Source organism: Rhipicephalus sanguineus, chromosome 3 (assembly GCF_013339695.2).
Source record: "Rhipicephalus sanguineus isolate Rsan-2018 chromosome 3, BIME_Rsan_1.4, whole genome shotgun sequence".
In the NCBI taxonomy this organism is placed as follows: domain Eukaryota; kingdom Metazoa; phylum Arthropoda; class Arachnida; order Ixodida; family Ixodidae; genus Rhipicephalus; species Rhipicephalus sanguineus.
In genome coordinates, this window is record NC_051178.1 from 143,964,274 (window position 1) to 143,989,108 (window position 24,835).

Genomic DNA, 24,835 nt, shown 5'->3' on the forward strand with positions numbered 1-24,835 from the left:
GACGGCGCATTTTTTCCGTGTTCGTTATGTCGGCGCCGCAGCTCCGCAGACGCTAACCGTTCAACATTTTCAAATGTAAGCAGATGCAGACTTACGTCCCAGTCGCATGCCTCGATAGTCGGAATCGCGCGCCTGCCTGTTGGTCATGTTTTGCACACGTGCAACCTTTCAAAAATGTTGTTTTGGTTATAGTGCGGTACCGCTTATAGTGTGGATATTCGCGACTCTGGCGACTTACGTTATAAGCGGTCTATGCTGTAACACGATTCCTTGCCCAACATGAAGCCTGTATAGAGTATTTTTGCGAAGGAGTTAAAAACAAACTCCTTCACAAAGCACCAGCTTGGCACTGTGGTGAATAAATACTCGACTGACATGCAGCGGGTGCGGGTTAAAATCCCATCCGATCCTAGAAATTTGTTCGTCGTTTCATTTTTTCTTATTTCACGCGATAGCGGTTACGTACACCAGCGGCGGCGGACATCTATGGCGCCAAAATCAGATGTTGTGATCTTATAGCACTCTGAAACGCGGTTCCGAAAACACAGCGCGGTTTATTATTGTATCTCCGCCATTGTTCCACTACTTCTTCCTTTTTCCACAGCAGACTACCCACTACTAGTTTATGTCCCAAGTGCGTCGTGCCAGAAGAAGAAGAAAAGTATGCCACAGATAGGCCCCCCCCTGCAGACAAGTGGCCGTGGGCACTTGAAGGAAAAAAATGGTCAGACTGAGCTTGTCAGAATGGGTGCCGGCTTGATCCTTTCAATGCTGACTGTGTCTTCATGCCCATTACGCAGGATTGTAAAATGATGTTCAGAACGCTTGATGACTGGGAAAGGACCGTCATAGCGAGGCTGAAGAGCACGGCGAGACGCATCGACACGAACAAAAACGTGTGAAGATGTCTGTAGGTTTGCCGGCAGAAAAACGTCGTTCTTAGTATGAGCTGAAGTTGGTGATGGGCGCAAGTTTTGCATGAAGACCCGCAGACGCTGGACGAAAGAAGATGGATCCGAAACACTCTGCGTAGTAACGGGGCTGACGAGGTCACCAGGAAAACAGAGTGTGCAGCCATAAACCATCTCGGCTACAGAGCAGGCAAGTTCTGGCCGAAGTGTTGAACGCAGGCCGAGAAGCACGATAGGGAGGTGTGATACCCAATCTTCGGCGTGAGGCTGCGAGGCGAGTGCTGCTTTTAGATGACGGTGGAGTCTCTCCACTAAGCCATTTGATGCTGGATGATACGCAGTTGTGCGAATACGCGCACAACCCAGTAGAGATGTGACAGAGGTGAAAAGCGCTGACTCAAACTGTCTGCCTCGATCGGTAGTCACCGTTGATGGTACACCGAAACGGCTAATCCAGGTAGCAAGAAAGGTACGAGCAACTGTTTCTGCCGTGATGTCAGGCATTGGAGCTGCTTCAGGCCACCTAGTGTACCTGTCAATACACGTAAGCAAATACGTATTTCCCCGACATGGAGGTAAAGGCCCGACAATGTCCAAATGAATGGTGTCGAAACGTGCATCAGGGAGAGGGAATTTTCCCCATGGAGGCTTGGTGTGCCGTTGTACCTTGATACGCTGACACGCTGTGCAAGTGCGAACCCAGTCACGAATGTTAGCGCGTATGCGCGGCCAGACATAGCGTTCAGTGACCAGGTGTTGCGTAGCTCTTACGCCTGGATGGCAGATGGAGTGGAGGGTGTCAAAAACAGCACGACGCAGCTGTGAAGGAACATAGATACGAGTGCAGTTGTGTGAAACATCGCACCAGAGCGTAACGTCGTCGTCGGGAAAGTTGACTTGTTCCAGTCGGAGGGAAGTAGAGTATCGGAGTCGTGGAAGCTCATCATCTAATGCCTGTGCCTCCGTGAGCGAAGACAATGAAAGGTCGGTGGTGCCTGTCGTGGCATTGATGGTAATACGACTGAGAGCGTCCGCTGCACTGTTAAAACTGCCTTTTACATAACGTATGTCTGTGGTGAATTCGGCAATGAAAGCAAGGTGCCGAAGTTCTCTAGGAGTGTGCGTGGCACTGCAGGAACGTAAAGCCGAAACAAGTGGCTTGTGGTCGGTAAGAATGGCAAATTGTCGCCCTTCGGAAATCGGAGAGGTGCGGGCAGCGTTTATGACTGCCGGAGCAACGTCCATCATGTCATCGGCCATCTCTGCCCGCTCCGACAGCGTCTTATCCTGAGCTGGGACAAGAGCCATTCGCACGGTAGGTGGAAGACGCTGTAGAAACAACTCACGTAGTATGGATGTTTCCAAGCCGTCCGGCTGGTCCCCAAGCAGGTGCTGCAGGTGACGTAGAAACTGTGTGGGACGGCGGTCCCCGAGCTCTTCGTTGCACAGAAGTTGCTGAATGCGCCGATGCTTAGGCGGAACGAGTCGGTGAAGAAGAGCCTGTTTGACTGTCGTATATGGAGTGTCACCAGGCGGGCCCACGAGAATGTCGCGTACTTCGGCCATTGCCTGTGGCGGCAACGCTTCAACGAGCATCTCATGCTTGCGAACTTCTGACGTGATGCGATGAATGCGGAACTTGTTCTCGACTTGAATGAACCATAAGGAGGGATCGGCAAGCCACAGCTGTGGTAGCGTTATAGTAGTAGTACCTCCAACAACACCGGAAGAGGGTACATGGCCAGGTGCAGTGGCAGCGGTACCAGGGCTGAGGCCGTCGAGATGCTCACGCTGCTCCATGGAAGGTCGCGTTCGTAGTCCGGGTCACCATTAAATATAGCACTCTGAAACGCGGTTCCGAAAACACAGCGCGGTTTATTATTGTATCTCCGCCATTGTTCCACTACTTCTTCCTTTTTCCACAGCAGACTACCCACTACTAGTTTATGTCCCAAGTGCGTCGTGCCAGAAGAAGAAGAAAAGTATGCCACAATCTTATAACAGCTTTCGCTGTAACAAACTTCAGTGCCAACATTTCTCCATGTTGGCCTGCATGACAGGCGCGCAAAAGTACACGTGCATTAATATAAACATCTCTGGTTGCCACTGTTTTCGTTTTTTTGCACAATTTCAACATATCTTTGCTTTGGAATTCCTTCCTGAGGTACGCGCTAATACTGTACCCTGAGTATGCATAATTGCTCACGTTGCATGCATCAGTTGTTCCAGATTGCCAAGTTTTTTCGTGAACCGAAAAACGATTGAAAAAATTTCGGTTTCACTCCGGAACGAAATATAATACAGTAGAACCCCGCTGTTACGTTCCTCACTGGTGCGTTTTCCCGGCTGTTACGTCGTTTTCCGCCGGTCCCGGCATAGCTCCCGTAGGATACAATGTATTGGGAACCCCGCTGTTACATCGTAACTGTCGGACCGTTCCCGTATGATACGTCGCGAAGTGCGCTCGGAGCCGACCGAGTGACTACCGAAGAGAGCGGCCATGGTGCATTTTCACGCAGCTTGGCCTGGTTTTACCGTAATATTAGCCGCATGAGAGGCGCAAGCAACAGGATCTTTCAATTGATGCAAAAAAAAGCATGGCCTTCGAGATTCGCGTTGCAAAGATGGCGTCTATGACGTAATTGCTCGCGAAAGCAAGGCCTTCGAGATCGGCATTTACCATTGACAAAAGCACAGCCTTTGAGATTTGTATTGCACAAACATGGTGTCTATGACATAATTGCTTGCGAAAGCAAGGCCTTCGAGATTGGCATTCACTTCTGCCATCACGTTGGCGTAGACTCATCATCATCGTTATTTGTCGGAGGACGGGAGGAGTTCGAGCGGTTCGAGCTGGTTGGAGCTCGCATGGTCGTGCGCGCGGTTCGCGGTCGGACTCGCCGCGCTGGTCGTGATTGCGTGTGCTTAGTTCTTTCATGCTTACAGCTGTTGGTGTTAAAAAGATCACATACGTTGATTACATTTCTGTGGATGAGGCCGTCCCCAGCTCCGCGTTTCTATCCATCGACTAGATCGCGGCTGAGCGCGCCAATTTTCGTGCTGCTCGTAAGCATTGAAATAAAATTCTTTACCACTAAATATCTTGTCGTTTTTCCTGTTTTTCGGCTCTTACGTTTCCCGTCTCTTACGTTTATTTCTTACGGTCCCTTCAAAAACGTATCAGCGGGGTTCTACTGTAGATAACGTTTCGGTTATGTTTTCGTTTCGGTCAAAAATATCGGTTTTCTTTTTTTTTTTCGTTTTTGGTTTTCGTTCCGTTCTGACACACTGATTAATAGCAAGGTTCAGCGTTGTGCTGAAGGCATTGCAGGCATTGAATACCGTATAAACTCGTGTAAGTGCCGCACTGTTTTTCCGCGATATTGATGGGGTGTGGCCCTTCCACGGAAGTGCGAATTTTTGTTCAATTTTCGATCCACGTATGGGAAAACCTATTTAATTGTGCCATATATCTGCCTATAGCATAATCGCAAGCGGTTGTACTATAGGCAGTTGTCAAAATGAACCACGGCACAAAGGATTTAATGGCGCCGGCGAGAAAAGCGTCAGGATCTCCCACATAGTGCCGCACACCCGAAGCTCACAAATAACACCGCGTGAAAAAGCTGCAGGACAGCTTTTGCCATCTGGTGGCACCTGCGAAATGTGCTGTACGTGAGATGCGACGGCGCTGCTGTTCGCTGGCGAGATTTTTTTTTTTTTTTTTTTCAAAATTTGGACTGCCAAGTTGGGGGCAGCAGCCCTTACATGAGTGCGGCCCCTAGTCGAGTGTATGCGGTATTAACAGTGGATCAGATGAGACTGAAGGAATACCATAGGCATTTGTCACTGTCCAAAGAAAGGATTAGATTAATTTGCTTTGACGTTTCTGTCTGTACTGATTAACTAGCACTAACACCACAGTGTGGTGTGCACAGAGCTGCTCATTAGGAATTCTAATGGGTGTGCGTGCAATGAAGGGTGTGTGTGTGTGTGCAATGAAGGGTCAATGTGGACATTGCCCTGGATGCAACAGAGCCAATGAAGCGTGTCATGATGGTGCGTGTACTTGGTTACATCACTTTAGCAGATCGCTGTGCATCTCTGGATACCTTGTAATCCTTCAAGCCCTGGCTATGCATGAGTAGCACGACAGCTAAGAATGCCAACGGCATTGTTATGCTAACAGCAGTGGTGCAGATGCACTTCAGGCATCTGTATAGTTACTAGTATTGCAAAAAATAGGAACAACAAGAAACAAAGACGTGATGCCATTTTGTCATGCTGTTGACAATTCCGGCTGCTGTCCTGATTTAGTCATTGATTCTGATGCTTGCGTCATCCTCATTTATATTTTTCAGACAGAAATGTTAGCCATCTAGTAAGTATACAAATTGCTTGTTGAAGCAGGAAAGGGAAGCTTCCAGTGCATAACTTCTGTGTATTACCCTAAAATCTTGACACACTCTTCTGCGTGAATGTGCACCCTCACTTGACATTGAAGCTTAATGATCTTAGGTGTACAGCACAGATGAAAACAGGGACAACAGCAAAGACATAGACCCTGTTTTCCTCTGTGCTGTAAACCTAACATCATGAGTCACCAACCTTTCCAATCGACCACCCTGCTTTGAAGCTTATCAAATGAGGCATGTTTGATATTACTTTTGAGTGGATACTTATATTCGAAACAAGGAGACTTTCTGTATAAAGTATGGACATTTTGGGAAGCACTATTCTAGAGATTGCTCAAGATATGAGCTTTGTGGTAGCCCTCTTGCAGATCAAGGTGCAATGTATTCTACATGGCGTATTTCCGGGATGCAAGGTTGATGAAGTGGGTGGGTGTTTCTTTCGTCCTCTTTTTTTTCAGTTCAAGCCGTTCCAGTTCTGCGTCTCCCACAGTGAATTTTTTAGACACGGTGGGCGTGTTATTCATGGCCTTGCACCGGGTAACTACTCCTTCCGTGTGATGGCTTCATCGCTGGCTGGACCTGGAAACTGGACCCGTCCGGTTTACTTCGTTATTGCTGAACGCACGGGTGAGCTATAGCTTTTGACTTTCATGAAACTTTATGGTGCTTTTTACTGATGGCTACCAAACTTCATCATCACACTTTAAAATATGGCAATTAATTGGCGTTACAACATAATGGCAAGAAATGGGAACTGCATCATTATAGTGGATTTATAAATTAAAAGGAAAATGAAATAATGTAAGCTTAAAAGAAAAGTACGAGAAATAATCAGTATCATAAAGCCGAGAAGGTAGAACGAGACATTGGTAGACATGATGGTAAATTGAAAAAGGCAGAAAAGAGAAATACTTGCAAAATGACTGCCTGGTATAAAATTGTGCAGTGAATGGTAGTAAAAGAGAAATTCTTAACAGTAATTCTTAGCATGCCTTTGCCTAGAGAAATTCTTAACATGCCTGTGTGCCAGCAACCAGAAAGCCAAAGATGATGTATACAGGTGGGTGAGGTAATAATGACTGTGTGTCTGAAGTACGCATGTAGGCCTGCTTCTTCTATGATGTTAGTGCTAATGTCTGCCAGCAGACTGGCATCATTGTTCATTTGGTGTGCCTTTTAATAAAGGCTATTTAAGAGTGTCTCATCATGAGATGTTCACAGTTGTAACAATGTATTTGAAAGTTTATAATTAAGGTTGGAATGAGAGAGCTTTTATTCATGTTGCTATGGGCCAGAACGTAACGCAAGCGTGACCCAGTCCCTATGTGCAAACATTCTTCTGTGCACTGCCGTACATTATTCTGCTCGACGCTAAGGGAGCAACATGAAACAGAGAAGAAATGCAATTCTTTCTGTCTTTACATTGCTGCTTATGTTGCATCGTATAGTAGACTGTAGTAAAAAGCTAAAAACTAAACTTGGCTAAGAATGAGACCTATTCGTATACTGACCAGTTTGCAAGTCACTTGGTTGTCTTTATTGTTCCTGCAAAAGTACACTGTTCTTTGTGCATCTTATTTTTCTATCCATTCTTGAATGTGAGCATTGTCTTCTTCTTTGTCCTTTCCCCCGCCTCTTTGCTCTCCACCTTTTTTTTTACCCCTCTCCCGTGTGCTTCCTGGTAGAAGTGATCTCCCAAGGAGCCATAATTGCCATCTGCCTCGTGGTCGTGGCCATCGTGGCCGCAGCTGCTGCAGTCATGTGCTTCATCTACCAGAAGAAGAAGTGAGTATCTTGCACTGATCCCCACCTGAGCACAGTTCTTGTTCCCCGCCTCTTTCTCCCACACTCACAAAGCTCAATTTTGTTCTCTAGAATTTGTAACATTTCCAGCCGACAAAATGCCACTACAGCACAGATGCACGGTTTTTTTAGATCGTTCATACAGTTGAACCCGCATATATCGAGCCAACACATAATGAGTTATTGTGTATATTGAACAGTTGTAAAATCCTCTTGACTGTATCTTGATATATAAAATATTTTATACAACGAATTACCTATATCTAGAACTTGCTGTGATCCCTTTCAGATTTGATATATGCTGGTTCGACTGTATAACATTTTGCAGGGGCCACCTGCACAAAGTTTTCAATCTGTGAGTGAATTTGCGCAAGGCTGAAAAGAGGGAATAGTGCAGGCTGCAGTTCGCTTGAATTGAGACATTTTGAGAACATTTTAGTTTTACATTAGTCTCTCAATAATGTAAAAGGCAGACTTAGCTGAGCTTTACTAACAATCTGTTCCACTCGTATTTCGAGCGTTTCACACTCCAGCGAACCTAGCCCTTACGTTCTTGATAACCAAGTTTCCCAGAAGTTCAAGTGCTTGACATGCAGAACAAGGGCATGTCCTCTTAACTTCTTCACTGAGTCCTCGCCCTTCCGAGTGCTATACGAACTGAAACATTAAATATACTGAGGTCCGACACTTTTACTGGGAGAGTGTAATTGGATATTGCATTGTTGTACAGTGAAACCTCGTTACCACGTACCTGCCGGGAACGCACTAAACGATAGTACGCATTAACCACCATCACCACCAGCAAAGAAATAAACAGAGTGCCACAGCAAATATTGCCTAAAGTACCCACCGCAGAGCCTTTTTTTATCTTTTTGTCAAAGTGGAGAAAAGATCCTGGCACTACCGCGCGATCGCCCGATAGCGCGCGGTGGCCTCGCCAAAGAGCATTTTGAAACTATTACAGGGTTCAGGATACGCAGTGACCGACAGAACGGAGAGTGTCTGCTTTGCGCGATATATGTGCATGCGTCTGTACTGCGATCGGCAACTAAATGAAAACTGACACAGTTCCAGTGAAACACGGTACGGCCTCGTGGATCGTCAGGATCGTCTCCTGGCTAGTTGCGTGCAGCGCGTCGGCTACTTGGCTCATGCCGTCACTGCCGGGCCGCTCACTGTGCCGCACGCACGCATTTGTCGTGGTAATGTTCTTTGTGCCAGCTGCGCTCCAGATTGTGCACAGATGCGGCGAGTAGCTTGTTCGGTTAACGCAGCGATGACGAGCTTCGTGCAAGCGATGCACACTCCGCGACGCTGTAGTGGTCCTGGAAGTGGACGGAGGTGTGTTGGGTGGTCGCCTAATAAAAGCGTGCAGTATGGTTATAACAGCGCTGTGCTTGCTGCACCGTACGCGTGTGTTTAGCATGATAGCGTGAATTCGGCGAGGTGTCTCAGTGCCCGCGGCCCACAACGCTAACTCCGCAACAGCGATCAGCTTTCGTTTCTACAAAGCGGTGCGCGCTTGAAGATGGCCCTGCACAACAAGGCGGCAGCGATCGGCGGCCCAGCTCGTTCAGGTTGTCGCCTATTAAAAGCATGCAGTATGCTGAAAAAGTAGCGCTGCGCCGCACGCGTGCCCGTGCAGATAGAGATACGTATTGTGATAACATTGTCAGCGACAAGTCATGCTGGCATGTTCGTCGGTGGCCGCCACCTCGCCTTTATTCTTTCACGATACTTACCTGCAAAGGCGTCGCCACAATCGCACGGAAGTCGGAATCGGTGATCGACTGGTATCCACACTTCTCAAAACAACGGAAAACCTTTGGCGGCCCGTTGTGGCATAGGGAAGTTCAGCGGCACAGTAAAATTTTATGAAACAAAAGGTTATCGTGGCACACAGGGTACGCACTAACCGGTGGGCATAGGCCGAACCACTACGGCTTAAGCGGTCAGCAAATGCATCGGGCACTATGGGACTCGGTCGGGGATTCGTCGCAACTACGTTTTAACCGTTAGTATGTTTAAAGCGGGTACGTATAAACAAGGTTTGACTGTACAGGGCTCCAGAAGTGATTGCAGTAGTATACAGTGGACTCTGATTAAACAGAACCTGAAGGGACCAAGAAAACATGTTCCGTTTAAGCAGCAGTTCCATTTAAAAGCTTTCCATTTACTGAAAGTTTACTGTATATGCACTGGTGATTGCATCTGTATTTTCATTTGTTGTATATGTGGATCTTACGAACTCTCTGTTCATGTTGTTGTTGTTTGGTTGTGCATCTTTTGTTGTGTCTTAGTAACACTGTGGAATGACTAAAAAAAAAACCTTGCAGACGAAACCCAGAGGTTCCCAATGGGCTTCTTTACTCTTCAACAAATCCAGAGTATGTCAGTTCAGGTGAGTACTAAAACTAATTGTCGAAATATAACACATTGGCATGCATGCCACCGTTACTGTCACTAATGACATCTCTTGTAGCAGGGTGCTAAAGAATGGAGTTTGATATTAATCTATCTTTTTGTCAGTTTTTAATATTAATCTATTTTTTGTCAGATAACAGCCAGAAAATCTACTATTAAAATAAATACAAAGCTCGAAAATACAAAATTAAGTCAATACGCCACATGTGCGAGCAGTATGGCTCGAATAACGAGATTTGAACTATAAATGTGCACATTAGCATTTATTTTGTTGTTAAAGAAGTACAGATGCTTTTTGAAATGGTGCATAGAGGTACGACCACATTGTGCGTGTTGACACAGTCACTGGCCCGTGAATTGTGCATCATTAATTCCTCAGGTGCAGTGTGGATGTATGTCGTGGATCAAAAAGTAAATTGCCTCTTGATATTAGAAGTGCATTTGTGCCAGAACAAATTATCGTAACGTGCTCCGTAGTAGCATCAGCAACACCTAGTTTGTGTCGATTCCCCCTTGTTGTGTAGCCTGATGAGAGCAAGCCTTATACCCATCTTCTTCATTGCAGTGTATGAACCCGATGAATGGGAAGTGCCCCGCGAGTCCATTCAAGTGGTGAAGGCACTGGGCCAGGGTTCCTTTGGCATGGTCTACGAAGGACTCATCTACAACTTGAAGCCAGACAAACCAGAGACGAGGTGTGCCATAAAGGTAAGCGTTTATTCTTCAGTACGTAATTTGGAACCCAATTCTTTCTTCGACAAGTCCTGTCTTGGCATTCGAACAACTTAACAAAGTTATTAGTGTGTATTCAGAGTGTACGAGCCAGACACAGGAGACTCACTCGTTTTCAGCACCTACAAACCTAGGGATAACATGTGCCCTCTCACAAAGTACTAGTACTAATAAACGTGATGACCTTCATTTCGAGTGCACATTGGATTTGAGAAAATATGGTGCTTCACTTATACTCTTGAAACACCACTGTTTTTACTAAGAGTAAATGTATAAATCTAGAGTAATAAATCGGCTGAGTTCTGATCCAAGCAATTTACCTGCACGGTGCTCAAGTAGTGAAGTTTCACATCAACGCTTCGAAAAGTCAGTTTATACTTTTTCATACACATAAACATGTCACCGTGCCTGCACCACCGATCATTTTATAAACGCACATTCTTTCACCTGCCCTTTTAAAGTTACGTTCCTTGGCGTCAAACTAGATTGTCAGCTTAACTTTAACCTGCATGCTGACATGGTCTGAAGAAAAAATGCTTTTAGACTAAGAATACTAATTTTAACACTCTCGCATTTCCTCCAGTAGTAGATGAGAACTTCACTTTATTATGCATCTGCACACTGCCACTGTGACACGGCATCTCATTTTGTGAAAACGTGTTACATCTACACACTTGCAAGATCATGCTTTGAAGATTATCAATTTTTGCGGTTACATGTCACATGCAGTACTAATTTACAGTTCCTTAATGATGCTACCATTATGTTATACATTCCAGCTCAGATTGGTTTTGCTGATATTCCGCACACTCAGCTATTAAATATTTTTAGATTGTGTTAAGCAGACACGTTGCCATATGGAGGGCTCGATATTACCTGGCCTTTTGTGGTTGAGCTGCTGTCTGCTGCTCAACCTCGTACGTTTATAACCTCGGGTCGTGTTCTCGGTTGGTCTGTTTTGATGGCACCTCCATTGGTGCGTGACATAACGTATAGTGACTTACTGGTGTTACATGCATTCTGTCCTCTGGTTTAGCCAATCAACATCTCCGAAAAGTGATCCATCAAGAATATGTTTCTCAGTACAGTCTACTCTCGTTAAAACGGACCATGATGATCGACCAAAAGGGCCTACTTTATCTGAAGCCTGTAACACCCAATATTGCTGCTGCAGTTAAGGTTGAAAAGGTGGATTTTTTTAGCTGCTGAGTATGTGTACTGTGAAAAACTAGAAAAGATTGTCAAATTCACGGTGCAAGTTTTGACCACCGCCAGACTGCAATCAAAGATTGCGAGATTAACAAAAAAAGGAAGCATTCAAGAAGTGCATGTGTGTGTGTTCACTTTCAACAAGTTCAGCTGAAAAACGGTGAAACTTGTGGCGCACAAAAAAGACACAGACAAAGAAAGTGACGACGGGACAATGCACTTACTTCCAACAGAATGTTTATTAAAGGGGTCATGAACCACTTTTCCAAGTAATGATCTAATGGCCTCAGTATCGGAGTGTACTGCCTCTCGAATCGATTGCCGCAAAAATTTCTCGAATCCGTCAAGAATCAGCGGAGTTACGGGGGTTTGGCGCACGCTCCCAGCGCTTTCTCTCTTTTCTCGTGCCGGCGAGCGCACTGGAAGCTAGACAGGGAGGGATGGCATGGGGGAAAGAAGTTACGCCAGCGCGTGTCATGAAACGCGATCGCTCTCCCGCTGTGATTCGCTTGCTCGAGTGCGGCTACCGTGTACTGAGGAGTGCGGCGCCGGCAAGTGGCGACACCCCGCGGCAAGAAGCGCATCTGATCCGAACGCCGCTCTCGATTTACGTCGGCTATCGGCCAATAAGCATGCTATGTCTCTTGCGACGTACAGCGGACAGACGCCCCGCCCACCGACGAGAGTGAGAACCGGCCTCTGTTTGAAAAGAGGGTGCCTGGGGAAACGGCAACTTCGCGCTCCGCTTGTGGCCATTACGCGGCGCGCACGACTGTAATATTTGGCAGAGCAGTTCATAGCCGTGTCAGCTTTCCACAGGATGTGTTTTTTCAATCAGCCCAAGGGGTGCTTCATGACCCCTTTAAACAGAGGCGGAACATATACGTTGACCAGTACGCGCAGGCGCTGAGAGTCCTGGCTGGGCCGACAAAGCAAAATCAAATGCAACAATAACTTGAGGGTGGGAGCAGACTGATTAAAGCACTTGAAAACTATACATTGACACGTGCGGAGCCACGCCACTGTGTTTTGTTTAAGAATGCAAACTCTTTTTCCGTTAGGTCAGTAGATGCTGTGCTGATACAAGAAGCTCCCGCTTTCGCGATTTACACTGCCTCAATAATCTTGCGGGTTGTCTTATTGTTGCTAGTGCCGATGACGATGCAATTATCAAGTGAAGGTTCACAACCACAGGCCCTGCAATGCTGACTAAGGTTACCGGCTGCTATATTCCGAGAACTGTAAAAATTCTCACGAAGTCTGTTATTTAGGCTCCTGCCAGTTTTCCAATGTATTCCTTTCCGTTCTGTTGGAAGCGCATCGTCCTGTCGTCACTTTCTTTTTCCGTGTCTTTTTTGGGCGCCACAAGTTTCACCATTTACCGTATTTACTCGATTCTACCGCGCCCTCGATTGTAACGCGCACCCGTTTTCCGTGACCAAAAAAAAAAAAAGTGATACATCGATTGTAACGCGCACCCATTTTTGTGAGAGAAAAGAACAAAAAAGTCCGTAGGAGTCAAACTTCGCACATTCGGAAGAACAAGTATTTGGGTTTTAAAGAACTATAGTTTCAAAAAAGTAAAGCACAGTCAAAAAGCGGGCCTTGCCGCTAAAACTGTCACCACTACGGCGGCGATACGAGTCGCGTAATGGATCAGTCCTCGTCGCTGTCAGACAACTCCTTGTCGCTGTCAACGCTCCTCGATTTCGGGAAACCGGCCCTGCTTTGGTCCACTGAAACCTTTTCGTGAAGCTTTGCTGTAAAAAATCTGCTTCTGTTTGCGCCAGTCTCGCACGCATGTTTCGGGAACTTCAAACTATATCTGAACGACCGCGATGCGGCCCGATTTCCGTCCGTCTCTCTGCACATGTAATAGCTATTCTTTTAAATGCGGCATCGTGGTACACTCGTCGAGTACTTGGAGTCGGCACTTCCATGCCGTCGATGCGAACGCAGAACGGGATGACAATCTCCTCAGCACAGTGCACACGTACGAACTGAAAAAATGGCAGAAATCGTAGGAGGCGGCCATTTTGAAATGTCGATGGCAATACGATAACCGATTTTTTTTTTTTTTTCGGTACTCGATTCTAACGCGCATGCGATTTTTGGACTCGTTTTTCCGGAAAAAAGGTGCGCGTTAGATTCGAGTAAATACGGTATCACCACCAACAAGCCCATTCTTACATCCTTTCAGCTGAAAAAAGTTGCATAATGTGTAGTGCCGCCCACACCTGCACTTGTGCGCGCACAATGAGGTAGTCCTTATCACAACTGGCTCAAATTGCGATTGCTGAGAGACAACCACTTACAGATATCAGCTTGGTCAAATCTGTTGTCAGCCTATGTTGGCGTGGCAAAAGTATATTTTATGCCCCTAACTTAAGAAAAATATATTGCTCAATTTTTCCACTGTAGCCATAGTAGCAAAGTTCATGAAAAGTGATGTTTGTGTCATTAATAAAATAGGTAGACCAATCTAAGGTTCAAAATAGGTCCACTTTATCCGGAGGTTCGTTGTACACGGTTCTGTTGTAACAAGTTGTAGATTTTAGTGATCTATCGGGAGATCCATGGCTCCTGGCCCAACATTTTCTTTGTTTCAGAAAGTTAAAGTGATATATGCACTTGCAAAACAGCACATGTAATTGTACTCATGGCACTCCATTTCCTCATTTCCAGACGGTCAATGAAAGTGCCTCAATGCGTGAACGAATAGAATTCCTCCAAGAGGCATCTGTCATGAAGTAAGTACAGCTGTTCTTGTCGCTACTCTGTTCCTGCCGCTACTCTTACCTCAACATGCTCAGGCATGACTGCTCACGACGTGCATTTTCTAACGCCCTAATCAAGTGGCCTAAAGCATGCAGCATGGGTGTCCTCTATACATGGCTAATGTGTAGAAATCATGGCCACAATGTGATTTATGTAGCATCTTCGCTTGCTGCATATCATGTCACTGTCTCACATTATCGATGGAACAGCAACTTTTTGTCAAAGCAAAGCGCAGAAACATTTACCGACAGTGCATGCAGTGTGTACAGTGGTCACGGATTGAAACATGACATCAAAACATGTATAATGACTGGTGCGCACAGTTGTTCGAGATAACTGTGTCATGTCGTTACGAATCTGGCCTCTGAAGGTAATGTTGGATCCGATGTAAGTGTTCTAGTTGAAATTGTACAGATGTGACATGAATTGAAGATGGTGTAAACGAGAGTGTGCGCATTACTTAGCCCTAAATTGTTGCATTTCAATCCATGGGTGCTGTATCTATGTTAAGTTTCCATTTCTTAAACATTATGGTAGACAGTAGTTTACTCGTAATTGAAAAAATTTCTAACTGCGCTAAGGACGAGACACCAGAAACGAAGTGGACAGGATGATCGCAGCAACTGCGATCGTCCTGTCCACTTCGTTTCTGGTGTCTCGTCCTTAGCGCAGTTAGAAATTTTTTCAATTATGTCTTACCAACTAGCCCCCCAACGTACGCTTCTCGAGTAGTTTACTCACCTGCATTTTTCTTTTACTGTCTCTGTAGATGTGGCAATGCCTTCGATGTGTACAAATTCTTGTCTGTGCCTGTTTGCAGGGCCTTCAGCTGTCAGCATGTGGTCAAACTGCTAGGTGTGGTGTCCAAGGACCAGCCTGTGTTCGTCCTAATGGAACTCATGTCACACGGTGACCTGAAGACTTACCTACGCTCACACAGGCCAGACAATGATGTGAGTGCTGTCTGTGCCTGCGGTTGATCACTTGCAACGAACCCTGCTTTGACATTAGCTGTAGCAAACTGCTCATGCCGACATTCAAGTGCTTTCAATGTTAGGTTGAGTAGGTCCCAAGTGTGTGCAAGACATGCCAACAGTGGGCTTAGGTCGTTCATACTTTCAAAAATATTTGAAGGAACATTTATTTACACATGTTACACATCTGTCAGAAGCATGATGCAGATGCTGTTTCGAACATGTCCTTAGGACATGCAAATCACTCTTTTTTTGCATAAGGCGTAGTTTAGTTCACTTACATGGATTTGTGTCTTTGTGCAATAAAATGCAGCAGCTTTGTCTTGTTAACTTCTTTGTCACTGTCGTAAGCAGCAAACAGCATTTAACGGTAAGCCGTAAAGTATCCTTGGTAGGTCACATGACATAGCAAGTGCACATGTGACGTTCAAAATGTCATTCCCACCTCGTCTAACTTTTACATCCTCTTTTCTTTTTTTTTTTTGGTATATACCATAAAATTGTGAAAGTGGCCTGTTTTGCCTTTTGAAGGCATGAGTCTCCATCTAGCCTATCTTTATATTCTTTCAGCTCTTTGCATAAATGCTGCGCTGTATTGGAAGCTTCTGTTACTGTGAGCCAATCTTGACTATTGAAATGCATGAGTCATTGAATTAAGCCCTATTTTCAGAGGTGGGATATATTTTTTTTTTTTGGCGCACTCTTGAATGCAGCCATGAGCACAGCCTCAAGTGCAGGGAACATACCTCGTATCTTCCACTCTAGTGTCGCATTATTGTTTGGTTGCCGTACAGGCAGTAACCAATACAAGCCAGATTTACAAGTGCCATGAGGAACCACATTTTTTCTCTCAAAGCTCAAGCTCTGACAACAAAGAAAGACACAGTGTGTACTGATGGTCTGTGCAGATGGGAAAGATGTATACATGATGAAGATATGTACAGATGAGGAAGATGCAAGTCACATGTTGGGCTTTAAGTAGTCACCTATTTGCACCCTTTTGTTGTTTCACCTGACAGCCTAACGACGAGGCCACTCAACCGCGAGGCACTCCTCCCACGCTCAAGCAGATCCTCCAGATGGCAGCAGAGATAGCCGACGGAATGGCGTACCTGACAGCGAACAAGTTTGTGCACCGGGATCTGGCCGCTCGCAACTGCATGGTGGCGGAAGACCTGACAGTCAAGATTGGTGACTTTGGCATGACGCGAGACATCTACGAAACAGACTACTACAGAAAGGGGGGCAAGGGCCTGCTCCCCGTACGCTGGATGGCCCCTGAATCACTCAAGGACGGAATCTTCACCAGCCATTCGGATGTCTGGTTAGTGGTTTGTATACTGTTCTCGCAAAATGGAAATGCGCCAATTTACGCTGACCTAGTTAGTACAAGTGCTTTCATGTGTACCATCTCCTGTTCTAGTTACATCGGCTTAATTTGGGCTCTTTTGCTTACATGCTAGGTCATTCCACGCCAACTTTCCCGGTCGGGGTGCTCTACAAAAATCGGTTTCTTTAAAAAAATCTCAGAAAATTACACACATATAGACATTACTAATACAGTATTTTCCCAAAATAATTTTCAGCGGCAAAAAATTTTTGGGCACGTGAGCGCCATTTGAACGTCACGAAATGTTGGAAAACCAGGTACGAAAAAAATTCGCTATAAATCGACCGTTCTAGGCATTCTTTCAACACTTGCTTTATTGCGTTTTTGCGTTTTTCAAGAAGACGCTTAGCAAGTGAGAAAACGCACAAGAAAATGCAAGTGGTGACGCCACCTTGAAGTTGCTGCACCAGTCACCGTGACGTCATAGATTTTGACGCCGTCTGCCAATGCCTAAGTGGTTCCTAATTGGTAAAGATTAAGTACATTGTTCGAAGAAGCCAGAGACTCAACATGCCAACTTTCAGGAAACGTCGTTGAGCCAGTGTGGCCAAAATACAGAAAAAGAAAACATTGGAATCCATGACACACGCACGGAGATTTCGGCATGAAATATAAAAATGAAACTTTGACCTTGACATTCTCCTCTATCAATAAAACATATGATGGTGAAATTAGCGACATTTGACTACATGGAATACAGTTTAGCAATCTAAACCGCTTCGTTGTTTCACTTTAGTGTCCCTTTAACAACAATGTGATAACCATCACATTCGCAGTGTCCACGTGCCTGCCTTTGTTACAAGATGCTAGCACTCGTACTTGCTGCTGCACTTAAGCTGAACACTGTTTGTGCGAAATGCCAAGAGTACAGTCATATTATTAATTTTACCTGTGATAATTATTTTAGGAGCAGCGTGTGTCTTAGTACAGGTGTGCCCGTTCAGCTTATTTAGCCCTTATCTTTCTGCCAAATCTCCTTAGGTATCTTGAATTTGTCGCTTTTTGTGAGAACCCTGTCTTTTTCTGTATAATGTTACTTTTAGCCATCGTATCCATTTGCCCCTTCTGTAGATCATATATATATCTTGTTAAATACTCAATCCAAAAGAAATGGCAAACATTCTTTTTAAGCAAAGATTTCGTGCTTGGGAGGCTTCGGGTATCTTGCCCTCAAAGACCATCTTTGACATCACTGGAATTTTGTGGTGCTTGCAGGTCATACGGAGTAGTGTTGTGGGAGATGGCGACGCTGGCCTCCCAGCCTTACCAAGGTTTGTCAAATGAGCAGGTTCTAAAGTATGTCATCAGTGGTGGTATCATGGAGAAGCCGGAAAACTGCCCTGAAAAACTGTAAGTGGGCTTTTTCGTCATCTTTGTTTATTTTTTGTCATTGTTGTTGTTTGCTGACTCATACACAACTTAAAACAGATCACCTAGGCATAATCTGGCATACCTTGCTCAAACTTCATTCACTTGTGTCTGCTCTCTCACAAAACAGCGAGCATGGTTTGCAGTGTATGCTTACAAGATGCTTTTCCAAAATATTCTTGCTCTTTTTGCTCTTTTACACTGAAAGCGTAGATATTTGTAAGTAAAACTGATATCACACTCATTTGAATCATGGCAATGCTGTGAAAATGAATGGAAATGTTGGGCAAAATTTTACGTGTTAAGAAAGCATGGAAGTACTTTATTCCTTGAGACGTGTTTAATGTATTCTGAAAAAAGAAATCAGAAACAAAACTCCAATGTTCTTTCTGACAAAATCCAAATGGCACTAACGCCGGGCTCAGTTCATTCTTTGCGCGTACATAGTATCAGCCCATGCACTCTTTCTTTAGGCATATGTTTGTATCTTTAGGTTGTTAATGTTTGACTCAGTAACAGTGCTTCGAAAGCTGTTTTAGAAAGCAACTTTTTGAATAATATACATTTCCATTTACCTTGAATGTTGCACTATTTTCCACAGACCATAGTGCATGGAGGTGCTAGGGAAAGAAAAAAAAGGTTGAAAAAGCAGACACACAATCTGTATGGATGGGAAAGTTCCTGCAATACCTTCTAGGTTTTGTGACTTACTTATTACAATGTATTCGGACCATGCTTGTGTATTTTAACACGTGTATGTGCGAAGAACAGTCAAGAGCATGTTGCTGCTGGTGGGTGGCACCAAATGCAGGTTCTACGCTTTGCGAGAATCTCTCGCTTCATTTTTTTTACAGTCGGCTCACGATAATTCAAACTCGAGGGGACCCCAGGATTTAGTTTGAACTATCAGAAGTTCTCATAAATATGACACAGGGCAACATACCAACTTGTGTAGTAATGTTCGTTGTTTCTTAGTGCTGCAGCAGCATCATAGACAGCTCTGGAGATGATTGTCAGTAAAGTTTTTAGATGTGAGCGATCATACTGGTACTCGTTATTATATAGCGTGTACATGCGTGTGTAATTAAGGGACGAAGTGAGCTGTGCCCCGCCACAACTGGCAGCCCCTTCCCACTCTTAGTATGCTTTTCCGCATGACACTGGTGTACTGCAGTGACAGTGACGTAAGCGTTCGGCACACAATAGACAAAGGCCAACTGTCTCGTTTTCTTTTTTTTCTTTTCTCTTCCTCAGTCAGCATGCTATTGTTGGTGCGCACGGTTTGGCTGGTTTGGCCACTTTGTAGGCAGGCAATCAGTTTTATCTGCAACTGTTACTGATATAAAAACGTAAATAATGAGCTAGAAGCAACAAGGGCAGCAGGTATTTTCAGGCACAAACAAGCAAAAAGTACGAATTAACCGAATTTGTGCATTCGAACAGTTTGGATTTGGCAGCTTTAAAATACACTGAAAACATAGCAAGCCACCAAAAAAACTTGAAATTTGCTATAGTTAGACAAATGCATTATCAAAGTTTGAATTATCGGGAGTCTACTTATTTTTTCATATACAGTGATTAGACACATGTGCGAAAGATGCACTCTCGTGGCCTCACAGGTACCAGATCATGAAGCTGTGCTGGGAGCGCATCCCACGGTCAAGACCAAATTTTGTGCAAGTCATCGAGATGCTCTTGAACGACGTGGGACCTCACTTCAAGGAGGTCTCCTTCTACCACACCTGCTACCTCAAGAACAAGGAGAGGCGCTCCTCAATGCCCACAGACAAGAATGCTGCTGGCGCCGCTGCTGCTGCTGCTGACTTCGACGAGGAAGAAGAGGAGGAGAACCTGACGGCAGAGACTCCTCTCTGCAATGCTCCAACCACTGCTTCAGAGCAGCGGCCTCGTGGCTTCATGCCAGACGTGTCGTCACTCAACGACATGGATGAAGACCACCTGCAGCGATGTTTCTCCGACGAGATAGAAGACGACGACGACCCCGACATGGACGCGGCCGATCTAGCGTTGGACTTGGCTGCCGGTGACCCGCCCGTGTCAGTGTATGTGCCACCGTCGCATGGTGGACAAAATTCTCCTCTGCGCGAGCAGGAGCAGCAGCAGCGGCCAGGTGACGAGCTCCCTCCCTCTGACGGGAGCAAGGGGAGTAAGGTGAGCAACCTGTCCAACGGGAGCATTGTGAATGGACGCATGTGCTTTCCGCAGCTTGGAAGCCGGACTACTGCGTGCTAGCACTGGGCCACCTGAGAGCTCAGAGGGTCTAAGGGTTTTCTGCGACACGGCGGGCATGCCAGGTGGTCAAGGGGGGGAAGGGGTTCCTCCCACAGGCAGGTGCATTGCGCCATCCCTCGCCTTCTGCCATCACCAATGTTCCTGTTCGCTCGCCATGCGGGATGGCGGGCTTCTCTCAGGCACCACCTGGGCTGCTTCACTCTCATCAGCCACTCCACACGACAGGGGCCATTGCACTGGCGAAAAAAGAAGGCCCGACAGAGTGCACCATGTGTTTGTGTTGGTCCTGATGTGACGCGCCTGCTGCCGCAAGGTCCTTATAGTAGCACACTTACTTAACGCTGCTAAAGAACACACTGCGGAGATGCTGTGTTCTCGCGTTCCTTAGGTGTTGGCAGAGCATGTGAATATAAAGTCTGTGGCAGTTCTTGCGTGCCACCGAGGAGAGTCTGGGTCACCGTTGAAACAACCAATAGGGGCTGCCACAAGTGTGTCATGCTGTAGGGCAGGGCGGCTGCCGTTGAAGGCCTCATTAGTTGTTCCAACTGTTGTGACGAAAGTGTAGCTGTATGAGATTTCTTACAGAATGTCACTGTAACAGCTGTGTGCTCCTTCTGAGCAAGTCTGTAGTGCTTATTCCAGCACCTGAAAGTGTCACTTTGGCTACGAATCACTGCTGCAGATGCTCACACCTCATTCGCTTTGTCATCAGCACAGAGGTGCGCTGAGCTCCACTCACAATTTAGACGAAGGGGGCCGTCGTTGCTGCGGTCATTGGTCCACTGTGTGTTCTGGATGTGTTTAAGCATGTCTCAATTGAACACAAGACACAAATGCCTGCCATGTATCGTGGAGACATGTGTCCAGTTGCAGTCCATCATACAGCCTGACATTCATGCTGTAGCGGCAGTAACATTAGCAATTCGCTGCCTAGCCATTCTGGTCGTTGATTTGTAACAGCACGCGTTGCAGTAACAGACCGTTCAATTACTGCATTGTACCCTTTTATCATAGCAGGAACTATCTGAGGACCTTTTTGTGACTGGGCACATTCGGCTGCTTTGAGACCACGCAACACAACATTTCTGAAATGCTTAACTCCTTACATGGTTTCTAGGGTGGTCGAGAGAAATGCCCATCATGTAGTTCCTTATGCCAGCAGATGAGGCTGCAGTTGCACTGACTATTACCATCGCTATTGGGGTGGCAAGGAAAAGGAGCTTGTATTGAGGAAGCTTGCCCTTCATAAGTGCAAGAAATTTCATGATCAAAATGCTGTGGATCTTGTCTATCAAAAGTGGCCACAACGTTGCTGCACGCGGGCCGCACAGTTTGTGCTATTTTTTGCAAGAGCACCGAAGCAGTCATCTTTCTAAAAAGATCGATTGCAGTATCTTTGGCATTTGGGGTCATTAGGCATACTCTTTGTCGTGGAACTGTTTTACTTTTGAAGGTGGTGGTTTCAGCCCAGGGCTTTTGACAACACACTTTCAGTATGACAAAACTGGCCACTTTACTTTTCGTGACATGTCCATTTAGCCTAAAGTGTCAATCTTGGCAAGCATTGTGTTGGCATGACTGTTTGACATGTAAACACAATACCATTTGAGGCATTGAGAGAGTTTGAGGCTTCAACTACATGCATGTTTTCCTTCAGTTATTCTCATAAACTAATTTCATTACATTGTATTCTCACTGAACAAATGTATTTAGGGTCACTGCATTCATGTTATGTAGCACTTCCGCACACTACCTGCTTTGGGAATTTTCCCATTTCACTGATATACACTAGCCTTGTATGTTTTACACTCCTCTGCTTCAATGTCAAACCTTTTTGTTCGAAGAGGAAGGGGTTAGGGCAACAGCACAAGGTATATAAGCGGGTAATGCATCTTCGTGTGGCAAAAGAAATCTTATCTTTTTTTTTTTTTACTCAAATCATCTTTCTTTCACATTTTTTTTTTGCCTACATGCAACTGGTTGGCCCTTCATCGTGCCAGCAGCTTCACGTTTTTAAGTATTTTATGCCATGACGGTCATCACCACATCTAGTCACATCTTTTGCTTCATTCTCCGTTTGTACGTAACTATGTAAAATAGCTTCACTGAGCTTGGCCACCAGTTTCGTTCCTACTTCATTACAGTTCAGAATGAAGGAAGGGTGGGCCCGTTGAACTTTTTCTGTCACCTGCGGATTGTCTCCAGCCTCCCTGTGGCAAGATTGCACCCCTCACGATTATGCTGTCTTTTCTTGCAGTTTGCTCGTTTCATTTGCTTTTGGCAAGTCTCCATTCATTTCTGGCCTGTTCAACGACCGAATGATTAGTACGAGCCATTTTTATTTTCTTCATTTTTTTTTTTTTCTATCCGGGCACCACATTTTGCTTATCAGCTTTCAGTGCAACTGCTGCCTTATGTTTGTGGCAGAACGTTTCCTCCTCCCTTTAAGGATACTCTTCCTTCACCCAGCACAATTTGCATTGGAATTAACTTCCTCATCAACTTTTGTCATGACACATGTGATGACCAAAGGACAGGAACACTGCTGTCACTGTGTACGTAACTAGTGGTTGTGTCCCAGTACGATTGTTAAGACAACCGTTGCGTCTCCCGGGCTGCACTATATGACCTGCAGCACACTTGTGACATGCCTAGCGCTGTGTGCCGAGGCCATCGCGTGCTGTTGCAAACTCGTGATCCAGATGTGTGCAGTCAGTTGGCAGTGGCAGAACGACATTGCTTTCCATACGGGTGTTTTTATTACCTTCACTTTTTTGTTTGTTCATGTTGCTTTACCATGGTTTTGTTGTTTCAGTTGCTTTGATCACTTTTTTTTTTAATTAGATGCCTTTGTATGTTCTCCTCCCCACCCCCCAGCCCTTTATTTCCTTGTAGCATTTTTTTTCTGTTGCTGCCTTTGTCATATTATTTGTGTTTATATTTAGTATTGTGAATTTTCACGAAAGGCTTGCAAAAAGAGAGCATGCATGTACTACCCACATTGTGTTACGTCGATCTTTGGAAGTATTTGTGCCATTGTTTTTCGTGGTCTTTATAATTGAGTGTCGCTTTAAAGTATCTTCTCTTTCTTTCATCATTCACCCTCCTTTCCCCCATTTGTGCGTGCGATGGTGCCAAAGATGGTGGCAAGAAAACAGTGCTCACTGGGAGGAAAACAGTGTTTCGCTTTGGTTCGCTTGTAATACCTTCACACGCTTGCCTGCACTCTTGTGCCGTGGCTGTGATGCCTTAAGTTTGCTTTGCATCTCCATACGTGTTCCCGTTGGTTTGTTTTTCTCTCTATCTCTCTGTCTGTCTAGGGGCATGCATCTTACAAAGCTTTCAGACCATCACAGAGTTTCGTGCCGTTAACATCACGTTTGTGGCTTTTGAGACCATTCTTTGTGTATGTTGCACCGTTGGCACACACTTTCTCGGCTTTACCTGGGATTTCCCTGGCTGTCATATACAATGCGTGACTGCCAGAAGAGGTCTCCTCAATTGAATTTGAGGCATTGCGCATTACTTGGAGGCACCTTTGTACTCTGATGCAAATTAGATGTGTACATAAGAGGCAGTCACCGTGATTAATAGTTTGTGCGCAAAGTGTAGTCTGGAGAGAAAGCATTAAAACTAACACAAGGCACATCGACATTTGAGGATTGAGGAGTAGTAAGCCTTGTGTGCGGTTATGTGAAAAAGGAGTTTCAATTATATCTTACGGTTGCTTTTATACTTTTATCCTTTTCTTGGATGTCTGTGTTTCACCTAGCTTAGACATGGCCCGTTCACATTAGATAGCCTTAGAAATTCTGGCCTACTGCCTGCATCACACGGAAGTCAAGCTTCATGCTGACTTCACTGAGATTGTTGTCTCACGAGATGACTTCCCGGAAAATTTTAGTGGCATCTTAAATGCTTCTGATACGCTGTCTCCTTCAGCCTAGCTCTTGAAATCAGCATGCACTAAATGTGCATAGTGAGTCGACCATAATTTCAAATAAAATTAAGGGATGGCCTGCTTTTGGCACACGTTATATTTTATAGGTGTACCTTGAGTAGAGCTTCATTCCTGACTGCTAGAACAAAACCCATCATCATTCCCTCTACTGTGTGTGCAAATTTTCTTCCTGTGTAATTTTTTTTCATTGTGCTATTGCTTTCAACTGATGCACCCTGCAGCCTGAATGTGGTAGGGACAACTTCATATGCCTCAAAATCGCCTCATTGCTACATAAGGCCCCTTGCTCAGAACGTTCTTTTTATTTATGACATGTCAAACAATATGCCAATACCTAACCCCTTTTCCATGTTATTACATGCTGTATCGAAGCCTGCTTGTCCATGTCCATAGACTAAGTCTATGGACTTGTCTGCTGAATATGGATGTTTCCTTTTTATAGCTCACAACATTTTCTACTAGGTTTAACGATTTGATGCACTTCTTCATTTATGGGCCACTGATTTTCACTGTTGCATTCTTTCTTATTTTCTTTTATCTTTTATTATTTTTCATTTTTACATATCATTCTTCCCTGGCTAATGTTTACTTTCGGGCAGGCCATGTTCCTAAAAGAC

At 45.1% G+C, this 24,835-nt stretch overlaps 1 protein-coding gene across 2 annotated transcripts in view; it reads left to right on the forward strand.

Moving 5' to 3' along the window:
• Window positions 1–22,373, forward strand: part of LOC119387343 (insulin-like growth factor 1 receptor) — a gene marked incomplete at its 5' end in the record, with an annotated part of 40,646 nt that extends 18,273 nt beyond the window's left edge. The window contains 9 exon segments of one of the 2 annotated variants that reach the window (XM_037654699.2): window positions 5,785–5,953; window positions 7,012–7,111; window positions 9,466–9,530; window positions 10,119–10,261; window positions 14,180–14,244; window positions 15,093–15,225; window positions 16,266–16,570; window positions 17,852–17,986; window positions 19,624–22,373. In XM_037654699.2, the coding sequence (XP_037510627.1) occupies window positions 5,785–5,953; window positions 7,012–7,111; window positions 9,466–9,530; window positions 10,119–10,261; window positions 14,180–14,244; window positions 15,093–15,225; window positions 16,266–16,570; window positions 17,852–17,986; window positions 19,624–20,257 (1,749 nt within the window). 2 annotated transcript variants of the gene reach the window in all.
• Between the last annotated feature and the right edge of the window lie 2,462 nt (window positions 22,374–24,835).